Raw genomic sequence first — 12603 nt, forward strand, 5'->3', positions numbered from 1 at the left:
TTCAACAGCCGGCACACCATGCATAATTAACACACATTACTAATTCAAACCTAAAGTGGCTCCCATGTAATATACTGCAGTTCACTTTAATTAAACACATGTACTCTCGAACGATCTGCAACCATGTAATGTGTGTGAATGAATAAAGAAAAGCAGTGGGATTGCGGTCATGTGCAACCACAGACCCATAAACTGAAAACAAGATGGATAATTTCAGGGCATTTTAATATTATGCAATACATTGGACCCAAAATGTAATTGGACCCTTAAAAATGTATGAATTTCATTGCACACATAACAAAATTTAAAAGCGGCATTTCCAATCAAATTATGCTTTTCTCAGAGATAATTTCACTTTAGTTAGGTACTGTATTTTTGCAATGACTTTAAATTTAACTAACTGGTTCTGAATGTGATTTTTAGTGGATGTATAAAGCTGTTCATTACAATAACATATTCCACTAACATCTGACAACCATATTTAAGAGATACATTTAAAAGGCACAGAAACATTTCTTAATGTTGTTCATTGTTAATTTACTCATCCTCCAGTTGTTCTAAACCTTCTGTTAAACATAAAAGAAGATATTTTGAAGAACATTGACTTCCATAGTAGATGACAGAATTTTCTTATTTGTGTGCACTATTCCTTTAAGTGTCCAAATGTTTTTGGAGCAATTGTGTATTTTTAATCTACATGACTTTAAGAATTCAAATTATATAAGTAAATCTCGGGATGGTGCATAAACAAGATGTTTTTAAAGGCAAATCCTTTATCAGCTGGTGTCCATAAAGTATAGGCTGAAACTCTGCAGTGATCTGTAAGCGAGCGTTTGAGATTGCCAGGAGCCAGGCTGACCTTTGACCTCTCCTGAAACACATTATTAAGATAAACCTTTTAAGGAAAAGTCGGGAGACTGGATTTACTCTATTGTGCTTTAAACACAGTAATGGAAACAACCCCAGTGGGCAAGCCTTTGCTGGAAAGTGTTATCAGACAGCTGACCTACTGAAATATCAGTGTTGTGACCCACACTGCCCCTGCATTAAAAACAGCTGTCTCCTCACAGAGCAAGTCGGCTGGAATGAAAAAAACCTCTTTGCTAAATTTGACAAAGGACCCTTAGTGAACTGAAATTGTGATTTCAATGCAAATTCATTCATTTGCTTCTTCACTGTTCCGGTTCTGCACAGGCTCGTACACATACACTGAAATTCTGAGGCGGCATGTTGTGGGTGTTACGAAGGTGAAGTTCAGAGACAAATTGTGGAGGTGTAAAAGAAGACAACACAGGAAAATGATACATCTGTTCTGTTGCTGCTCAAACATGTACTTTGACACAATTACCTTGTGTGAGTGAATTTTCACCCTTCGGCTTGTGAGAGGTACAACCAGCCAGTGACAGGGGAGAAACGGAGATGACGATTACCTCCAAAGTGCTTGGGAAAATTGACAAGCCTGCTATAGTGATAGCAGCGTTGAACTTCAACTACCCAACAAACCTCTAATCTTATGATATGACAGCCTATCCTCTTTTCAAGTGGTACTGTGCTGTTTGTCTACACCAGCCGCATCAGCTTTTTATTTAAAAGCTAAATGATTTTAATTGTCCATTATGTAATAAATACCCACGGTTTAGAACTGTAAGAATAGAAACCCTTAATTAGGGTGGGTCGCGGATAATCAAGTCAGTACTAGACTGCATCCCAGTGGCTGATAGGAGAGAAGAGTGTAGGAATGCCTATATCGATTCCGCTTTCTCTGTGTGGTTACACCAACAAATTACATTCTTTACATACATATGACCATTTACACCACAATTTGTCCAAATGCAGGTGCAAGAGCTGAATAATTATCAACTTGGTTACATTTCAATATCAAATCCTTTGCCGTCCATGTTAAAGGAATATGATCATCCATACATGAACTTACGGCTCAGATTTTTATTTATTCTTTGTATAGTTGTAGTATTTGATTACAATGTCAGTCAAAGTGACAATGCACAGTGCCCCAGTGTTGTCTCTTGACAAACAACCATTTTAGGAGGTGGTGATTTTGTATGAATTTGTAAAATGTGATTTGTACAGAAACAAAGGGCCTAGTAGCCTACTACTATTAAAAAAGGGATAGTTCACCAAATTTAAGTCTGTAAAACCTTAGGACCTCATATTAGGCTAACCCAGAGACAACAACAGAACACCATGTTTTGCTATAAGTGTGATTGTCAGAATGCTGTTAATAGTGTTAATCGTCTGTTTGTTTCATCTTTTCTTGATTTTTCTGAACATTTGCGAAAATTTTCCATAAACTGCAGTCACCACTTGATACTACTGCCTAAATATTGGAGAAACTTAATTTTCTGTAAATTGCTTTGCAGTGGATTTATCGTAAAGCGCTATCCAAATAAATTTGAATTGATTTAATATTGAAACTGAAAAAATCACCTCAACCACCCACCCTTTTTTGGTCAACCCTTATAAGTTTCTTTCGATGTCTGCAAGACCGAAAGACTGTGTTTTAAAAAAACATGGGTAAGTGGTTAATGGTAACCTCCCCGACTTCCATAGTAACGAGAGGAAATAATAACTACATGTAAGGCAAGTCTTCCCACCATTCCCACCGCTTGCCACCCAAGTTTCTTAAAGCATTCGTTTCCAGTGAAGTAAAGAAATCTCTAGTGATTCGTCAACAACATGAGGGCGACATAAATGATTATCGATTTTATTGATTAGATATATTGATTGCGTAACATCCGCTTGTGAAGATCCCACCCTTAACATACTAACGGGTGAGATTGTGCAAATTCGTATGAATTAGCCACCAATTTGCAATAAAATTAGGGATGTAACGATTACTGTGAGCCGGTTGCAAATCGATTCAAATCGGTGACGATTCAAATCGGGTGAGATGCTAAACAAATCGTGATTCATTTAGGTGTAGAGGAGTTATATGTTGCCTGTCTGAGTGGGAACTTACTGTCTTTAGAAAATTTTATATGGTATTTGTTTCTTTCATCTTGCCTCTGTATAATGCATATTAAAGTTCGTAGCTTGCTTTGTTTACAGCAGAAAACAGGAAACGCTTTAAGCTCCACCTGCTGGCAGAGAGTGAATCTGCGTCTCATTCAGCTCTTCCGCTGTTTCATGTAGATATTTTTATGTATAGTTTCACAAAAACTTAAGTCTGATTTGGGGCTTTTTTTTTTTTTTGTTATTTACATTTACAATATATTTAAATTGTGTTGTTTAGCAGACACTTTTATCCAAAGCTATACAAAATGATGACTATAGAAGCACTCAAATCAACAAAGAGCAATAATATGCCAAGTGCTATATTATTATTTAGTTATAGTTATATTATATATTTCACAAAGAAATGTACAGCATTGTTGTCCGTGCAATAATAAAAGGACACATTTTAATTCATAATTTGTCCTTAATATCATTTTGTTTAAAATAGTGAATCTGAATCGAGAATCGTGAAATCAAAATCCGTGAATCGCATCGAAGTGTGAGTTTGAGTGAATCAATACTCACGATAAAAAATGGTTAAGATTTACATGAGACTGTTCTGTTGGCTGACCTTGTGAGCAAAGTAGACGTAAAAGAATCCATAACATGGTCATAAAAACAACACTGTTTCCCTCAGAACTCATGAGTTTGTGAATCGCACACAATGACTGAAAAGATGTGGAGGTCTGTGTTACAATTTAACAACATGCTATTAAATGTATGCTGATGTGCTTGAGACAGAAATCAGGAGACTACTCACAACTAATACACGGAAGTTTGTGCCTACGCTTTGTGTATTCAATTACCTCTTCCCAAGTTAAGCCATGGTTCAACAACAATTTTAATTTCATGGAAAGTACACATATACCCGGGGATTGTGAAAGCTTTCTGCATTTTAATGACCTGGGTACAGTAGGACACCTGCCACACCGTCTGCAGACACCTTTTTTTTGTGCAACGGCGCTAGTTTCTGACTGGCGAGAATAAACAAACGCCTCAGCAATCTAATCAATCAAGCGTGTTGCCGTCTATGATAACTAATGTGGTGTGAGGAGATCCCGCGTCCTCTGCATGAAGTGCTCTCTCCATCAGTAACACCATCAGATTCTCTGATTGCTCTTATACAATCCTGGTAAGAGAGACGGGAGTATTTCCTCCCAAAATCAAGGTGTGATTGAACAGAGATAACTGACATGAAGTGTGCCTCTAAAATGATTGAAAGCCTCAGTGCTCGTGCAAGCTTGACTGTACCCTCGGAATAGGCCTATATATGATCTAATGGATGATAAAGTCAGCATTTTTTGCAGAGAAAGGAACACTCTGTAAACTTACCTCTTACTGATAACTTTCTTATTTTGGTGTGTTCAATTTGACTTCAACATGCTTGAAACACTGTTACACCTGGGGCTGTTTGGTTTGCGTTTTCCTCATCCATGAATGGTGTACAAATTTTGATGACACAGTCTGTTGGGGTCAAAGGAGTGGAAAAGGATTTTTTTGGTTTTGTTATTAGTTTTTTAGGTCCTCAGTTGCAGGCACAAAAGAAAATAAATAAATAAATAAATAAATTAAAAAAAAAAAAAAAAGTGAACCAGTAAAAAAATAAAATAAAAATAAATTACACTCAAACCCAGCCAAACCAAAAAATGCAGAGGCTAAAAAAAAATAAATAAATTATCAAGTAAAAATTATTTTAGTTATTAGTTAGTTGTAGTCATTTGCAAAGTTGCTGTGACAAAAACAGCAAAGACAAGCCGAATTTTAACCCACAACTATGTGGCCAACGGTGCGAATTGCCTGCCCCCGGGGTGGCAAAGACACTTTTTAGTGACTGAAACAACAGACACATTATTCAGTTGGGTGTGCGTGTTGGGCTACATACGCCACCCATCTATATACCACCTCCAACGGTGTGGGGTGTAACTGCCATACCGTAGGGTGTATATGAGCGATATGGATGCATAATAATATTGTATGATGCAGTTTTTTCGGTAGCTGTCTGATGGTTGGCAAATTGCATTGCGAACCGATGGGGGTTTAAGTACTGATGCCGAAACACAAATGGGGCACCCATATGCTCACAACACAACAGTGAGCGGCTAAAGCTCAGAGACGCTAAATCTGCACTTTGCAGTTCTAACTCCTGTTTGTGATTGGACACACCCTTGCTCGGGAGACTTGCAAAGAATGCAGCCGAGAGCGAAACACGAACAGGCTGGTTCCCTAGGTAGAATGCTCATGGACAACTCAAACTCGTGACCATTTATGCAACGCTTGCTCGAGATCAGGGCAGACAAAACGGCTTGTGGGGCATAGCTGCATTAATGCCAGCGGTTTTTTTTTTCAATGAGTCTAGAAGATCCAGAAGACGCCAGGGAGCACGCCATCGCATGAATATATCAAACATTGTGTATAAATTAAAATTGGAGAGTTTGACTGGAATGAACTTTGAGCATCTGGTTTAAATTTAAAATTCCAATGCAAAGCCCACTTTGGAAAATGAAATGGAATTTGTACTTCAGAGCCATCAACTCTCTAGGTTGTTTTTTATTCTGTAACAAGCACTTATTATGATGAGAGCTATTAAATCTGGCAGTAGAGGAGACCATGTCAGCAGCGTCCCCCCCCCCCCCCCCCCCCCCCCCCCCCCCCCCCCCCCCCCCCCCCCCCCCCCCCCCCCCCCCCCCCCCCCCCCCGCAATGTCAAAAGTCCCTGCGATCGGTCCGTAAGTCCAACCGGTGGCCTCTCGCCTGGCGCGCATAAAGAGGCTTTTCAGCAGGTTCTGCCAATATCAAAGGTCAGATTAACGCACATAACCACTGTTGCTTTATCATACTCGCGGACATGAGCACCGCCAAACACCTCACCAAGAACGGGCGGCCCTCTGTCCTCATATCGACAGGTGGGGGAAATTTTTTTTTAAATACAATCGCTCGCACAGTCATGCCTGCTGGACTTTTCCAATCATCTGCCGTCTAGTAATTGATCAATCTGCTGCAGCTGCAACTGTCTAAACTGTTTCAACAAAAGAGCTTCAGACTAAATAGTTTTCACAAGACAATTGATGAGCCTAAAGGGCAGCATTAGATATTAAAGCAGAAGCAGCAACTTGTCTGTGCTGGCCTTGGGCGTTCTATTTAGAGTCATTAATAAATGCGGTTTGCTCACCCAGTATCATCTGTCGCCTTGCCTTGGCAGTCACTACTTTTCTCTCAGGAGATTTTTACCACACACAAAAAGCTGCATCAGAAGGCCTATATTGGCTTATATGAGCGTAAGGTAAACATCAGGATAAAAAATAGCAAATGCTGTGGGAAAGAAAATGGCTGAAAAATGAAAATTCAAACATTTACTTACACTTTGATCCATACCAATCATCATATTGATCCATACCATTATTTCCTCTGTGGAACACAATAGAAGATATTTTTTTAAAAAATAGGATGAAATAAGGGCAATTGGGTCTAATGTTTCAGATGACTTTCATTGTATATGGACAGAAACAGTTGATCATTTTTCAGAATTTATTTTTATTTATTTTTTGTTTTCTGCAGTAGAAAGTAAGTAGTTTTGGTTTAGAATGAGATTAGGGTAATGATGTAATGATAAAATAATCATGACAAAACTTTAATTTTAGAGTGAAATATCCCTTCAAGACTATACTCTTTTAAACATCATATTCAAAATTATGCGGGGTCTGCAAGATTTAATTTATTTTTTTTTTTTTAAGGAAATTAATCTTTTTATTTAGCAATGGCAATTAACTGACGGTTTTTGATCAAGTTCATGACATTTTTAATGTTACAAAAAATGTACACTTGAATAAATGCTGGGCTTTTAACTTCTGAATAAATTCAATTCTTTTTTCAGGAATTCACAGTTTCTGCACAAATATTAAGCAGCACACTTGTTTTCAACATTGATAAGAATTATATGAGAAGGGTCTTGCGACACTTAAGATTGGAGTAATGGATGCTTAAAAAACAGCTTTGCAAATAACAGGAATAATTTAAAAATATAAAAAAAAGATGGAAAACTTTACTTGTAATATTTCATGATATTACCGTTTTTACTGTATTTTTTTATTAAATAAATGCAGCCTTGGTGAGCATAAGATGCTCCTTAAGTAAGAATAAGAAAAAAATCTTACGAGCCACAAATGTTTGAACAGTAGTGTATTTTTGTACATGAGAGCAAATATGCCTGTTTTGGTTTTCAGTTTCAAAACTAATAACATTATGAGGTTGGGTGACCCAATTAGACTTTACTCAGCATCTTTCAGCACAGGACACCCTCTTCTGCATCTACTCGCAGCCCATTAAATATCCACTTAAATGCACAAAGTCGAAGAGCTCTTCCATTAACTGTGCTTCTTTATGTACATTACAGAGCAGACTTCATAAAAGCTGTATTTTTAACTTCCTTAGTGCATCTGTGGGGATTATATTAATTGAATAAATTAAAAACCTCCCGAGACTCCCGAGAATATTAAACATTTGAAAACTATTTATTGAACATTTATAACCAAATATCTGTTTAAATACATCATTTATTCCTATTTTTATTCTTTATGTCTCAGTGACAAAGAAAGAATACCAATATTTACACTTTGAATATGGAATGTTGCATGGACACTTTAAGGCGCAAAATCTTTTGGCTTTCGTTTGATCGGAACCATAGTGAAAGAAAAAGGTAATGAAGCTGTCAGTAATGGTAAAAATCATAATTATTCAGCTAAGAGTAAATTAACGTGTCTTGAACTCCCCATTTCAAGTTCCTTCAAATGAGGCAAAGTTGATAAATTATACTTTGAAAAGACAAATATCTTTGTATATTACAAATAACTGGCTCCACACTCCTGCACACGTCACAGCTTCGTCTCCTAGGCCACGGTTTTGAAGGTCTGTAGTATCAAGTTCGTTTGGTGGATAAGCCTGTTGGCACTGATAAAGACGTTTTATTGCCCTGTGGACGGGGGGAAAGAGAAAAGTCACTGCTCAGGACATCAATTGGCTGATCATATTTCAATGAGAAATGTACTGTCATAGAAGATCTGTGAAACAGATGTCTGCTAGAAGCATAAGCACTGCACTTTAAAAAGACATCCGTCAATGCCTGCTTGCTTACTTTCCATCTTTGAAGTATGTTTTCAGCGTATCACTGAAGCTTTTGGAGTACTTCACAAACTCCTTCTTTTGGTGTTCAAGTGCCTGGGAAAAAATTTTAAACATGTTAATATTTGGCTATTAAGGAAAAAAGAATTGAGCATAACTAGCAGCGTTTGTGACATACTGTTGATTATGCAAAAAAACAGATCAAGGTTATAGTGAGGCACTTACAATGGAAGTGGACTTTTTTTATGATTAAAAATAAATGTGAGGCTTATTTTCTAAAAGCACTTACATTACATCTCAAATAAAAGTTTTAATACACAAATTTAAGTAATTTAAAGGTTTCAGCCATTAGGCGGTCATTGCAACAAAGTTGTAACAAAGTATAATTAGATGAAACTTTACACAGAAAAGGTTAGTAAATGATTTTCTTCACATTAAAATCATGTTAACACGCATAATATTTACGACTTGTAGCTCTATTACTACAACAAGTATTTTAATATTTATGGATTGGGCAGATTCCACTGCAAGCTGCACTTTATTTTTTCAAGAAAAGAATGGACAAGTCGAAATTAATTTATAAGCACTATCAATTGAGCTTAAGGAATAGTTCACCCAAATTTTCTGAATATTTACTCACCCTCAAGCCATCCAAGATGTTTATTTATCAAAACAGATGATAAAGACATCAAAATATTGTTTTTGTAAGAAATCCATCATTAAGGTGTTTTAACTTTAAACCGTTGAGTCCATAAACCATAATAATAAACAATAATAAATAAAAATTCTATCAGCAGTTTGGACTCTCATTCTGATGGCACCCATTCACTGCAGAGGATCCATTGATGAGCAAGTGATGCAATGCTAAATTTCTCAAAGTCCATTCCCATGAAGAAACAATCTCACCTGCATCTTTGATGACCTGAGGGAGTACATTTTTTCAAAATTTTCATTTTTGGGTGAATTATTCATTTCAAGGTATAGTTCCAAGAATGAAAATTACCCCATTACCCCATCCTCAAGCCATCCTAGGTATATATGACTTTCTTCTTGCAAACAAATACAATAAGTGTTATATTAAAAAATGTCCTGGTTCTTCCAAGCTTAATAAAGGCAGTGAATCGGGTTCGAGATTTTGAAGCCCAAAAAAGCGCATCCATCCATCATAAAAGTACTCCACACTGCTTCAGGGTGTTAATTAAGGCCTTCTGAAGCGAAGAGATGTGTTTTGTGAAAAAAATATTCATATTTAATACTTTATGAACCGTAATCTCTAGCTTCTGCTAACTGTGGTATGCGTGCTCATGTATAGGACAAAAAGTGTGTCAGAACACCACAATCTCATGACAGCACATACCAAAGTTTGTGTGAGAGAATATGGTTTATAAAGTTTTAAATATGGATATTTTTCTAACACAAAACACACCTCTTCACTTCAGAAGGCCTTTATTAACCCCCCGGAGCCATGTGGAGCACTTTTATGATAGATGCACTTTTTTGGGCTTCAAAATCTCACTCCCCATTCACTGCCATTATAAAGCTCGTAAGAGCCAGAACTCCAATATAACTCCGATTGCATTAGTATGAAAGAAGAAAGTCATATACACCTAGAATGGCTTTAAGGAAATTAAATAATGGGGTAATTTTCATTTTTGGGAGAACTATCCCTTTGACTTGTATTAATCCCAGAATATTATTTAAAAAAATATCCCAACCTGCTTGTGCAACAGTGAAAATCTGTGAAATAAGAAATACTTACCCTGCGATTCTGATACTGATATTTCTTAAACACATTGTTGACTGTGTCCAGCAGCTCTTTTATGGCACTGGCGATGTCTCTGTGGAAATCAGCGAGAGGTCAGGAGTGATGAATACATTTATGAACAGCGAAGCACTGACTAAGCAGTCAAGCAGTGGAGGGTGGCAAGATAACAGAGGAGAGGCCTATTAAAATGTCTACAAATCTTTCACGTTTGAACATCTCCTGAGGTCTATGTATCCATGGTATTGTTAGCTATGTGAGATCCCTTAGTCGATTAATTGTTGGCTAATTGCTTAATTAAAACTAAAGCACTAGACTTTAAGCAAGATTATAAAGGGAAGAAAAATCTATAGGCTCCAAACGATTTTGACTGCAGTTATTGTGTGATCATTAGTCTAGTTTGAATTAAGTACAACCTAAGTAATCATTTAGCAGATGTTTTATCGTAAGTGACATACAGTACACTTATTACTGGGACAATCCCTCTGGAGTGACCGGAGGTTAAGTGCCATGCAGATTACCGGGCCAGATCTTTAACCACTATGACATCAAGGTTAAAACATGGGACAGGATCCTCACTTTATGGTCTGTAGGAAGCGCACTCTGTCGTTGATCTCGTCTGGGATCTTACTCAAGATATGTTTGAGGGCTCGTGCTTTCTCGTTTAGGTCCTGGAATTCCTGCTCTGGTCTTTCAATCATGTACTCTGTGAAATATGAATCACAAAACGTCACAGGTTCAGATTCATTATTTGTATCATTCATTTTGAGTGTAGGAAAGATCCAGATATAGGGACTGTACCAGAAGCAAATCATATATTTTTTTTTTACCTTCCACGTCATCTGCAGCCATGCGCAGTAGTGATTCTGTGAAGTTGATCTCCAGGCTCTTCTTCTCCAGTATCTTCATGATGATATCCTGAGTGAGGCCTGGGTTCTCTTTCTCTGCCTTGAGAGGGTGGCGTCGATTGAAAAGCATTAAACTCACATCAGTAAACCTCATATTATGTTGAGCATGAAATTAATCGTTTTTAAAACCAATACATCACAAGGGCCAGATGAAGAGAGATAACATTTCAGAAAAATAAATGAATTTATTGATGAATGATGAATTGACACTTTTAGGAATTCTTACTTTGATAAATGCTGCCCGCAACGTCTGTGCTGCTGACAGGTTTATCCTCTCCAACTGTCAGAAGAACAAATTCAAAATCAGACATTTCATATTCACATACTTTATGATGTAATATCAACTGCTTTAAGCTACACCACTGCTTAAAATTTTGGGGTCAGTAAAACTTTTTTCATACTTATTTATCAAGTATGCATTCAACTGATCAAATGTAACAATAAAGACATGTATAATGTTATAAAAGATTTCTATTTCAAATAAATGTGGTTCTTTTGAACTTTGTATTCAACGTGGATTAAAAAAACACAAATGTATCAGTGTACAGAGAACAGCTGTAAAATGTTTTTATTTTTAGATAAATAAATAAATAATTCAATGAAAGATAAAATCCATAACTTTGACAGCAGGTGCAATTATACAAATATAAACATAACATGTTTATATGGTCAATAAACTACGTATTTGCTTATACTGAAGTGTAAATCTAAATACCTCATTGAAGACTGGGTACATGACTGCATACAGTGTCATAGAGACTATTGAATTTGTCTCAGCTTCATTCTTCATCTCTTCCATTGTCATCCTCAATGGAGGCCCACCTCAGGTAAAAATGGTCAGGTGAGCCACACAATTCACTCAGTTCTCTCAAGCACACTACAATGTTTGAAAGGAATACATTGAATTAATTGATATCTATCTATCAAAAATGTATTCTCAACTAATAACAATTCACTTCATGACAAATTTTCTACATTTCAAGATTTACATTTAATAATTTAACAGATTAAAGGTACAAACTGTTTAGTTAAATAAAAGCCATAATTGTTAAATTCATACTACTTGGAAGTTTTAAACACATTATTAGTGACAGCTAACAGAATATACAAATATAAAAAAACAACAAAATTTTTTTTTTTTCTGTGGTGTGATTTTAAAGATATAATTTTTTTTATATATCTTTTTGTGTTTTAATATATATTTTGTTATAGAGTTTTTCTATGTGTATATTTTTTTAGCGTTTTTATTGCTGCATATGTTTTATACCAAAAGATAACAATTTAATATATAATAGTTATGAAGGGATGTATATATATTTTAGGGCAATGGTTTCCTCAGTCAAACTTGACTGCAGAGCCTCACTTAACATGCATGACATAATATCGACGTCATCTGACACAATCTAGACACCTTGTTTTTGTCACAAATATAGCCTAGGTAGTCCATGCTAGTGAAACTATGTTTAATTATTTAACCTGCTAACCCGTCCATTACAACAGACTTGTAGCAAATGTTTTTCTAGCATCTTTGTCACAATCCCTCCGGCTCCTTTCGATTCAGTCAGGCTGTTTTTAAACCGCCAAAGCCAAATGAAACAGACCTCATTCTGACATTATTCAAGCTTTGCTTATTTCTCAAGTGTTTCTTAGAGTTAGCAGTCTAGCTAACATCTTCATAGCCAAAACTGAGCAAGCTGGCTATCAAAGTTAGCAGACAGATCTGTTCATTTCGACGTCCGTACATTTAATATGATCACAGTCTTAACAGAAATACCTGCTCTCGTCTTCACCTGCACGTCCCACAGCT

General features: G+C 36.4%; 1 protein-coding gene across 1 annotated transcript; it reads right to left on the reverse strand.

Annotated features, from left to right (window-relative positions):
• Positions 1–7648: 7648 nt before the first annotated feature.
• On the reverse strand, positions 7649–12600 carry LOC109072830 (programmed cell death protein 10-like). The gene is given in 9 exon segments (XM_042718583.1): positions 7649–7969; positions 7971–7977; positions 8140–8222; positions 9886–9964; positions 10468–10594; positions 10719–10836; positions 11023–11076; positions 11512–11618; positions 12571–12600. Coding segments are annotated over 8 exon segments (633 nt in total). The 5' UTR covers positions 11602–11618; positions 12571–12600; the 3' UTR covers positions 7649–7894.
• Positions 12601–12603: the final 3 nt, after the last annotated feature.

This window comes from Cyprinus carpio, chromosome B2 (genome assembly GCF_018340385.1).
Source record: "Cyprinus carpio isolate SPL01 chromosome B2, ASM1834038v1, whole genome shotgun sequence".
NCBI classification, from domain to species: Eukaryota; Metazoa; Chordata; class Actinopteri; order Cypriniformes; family Cyprinidae; genus Cyprinus; species Cyprinus carpio.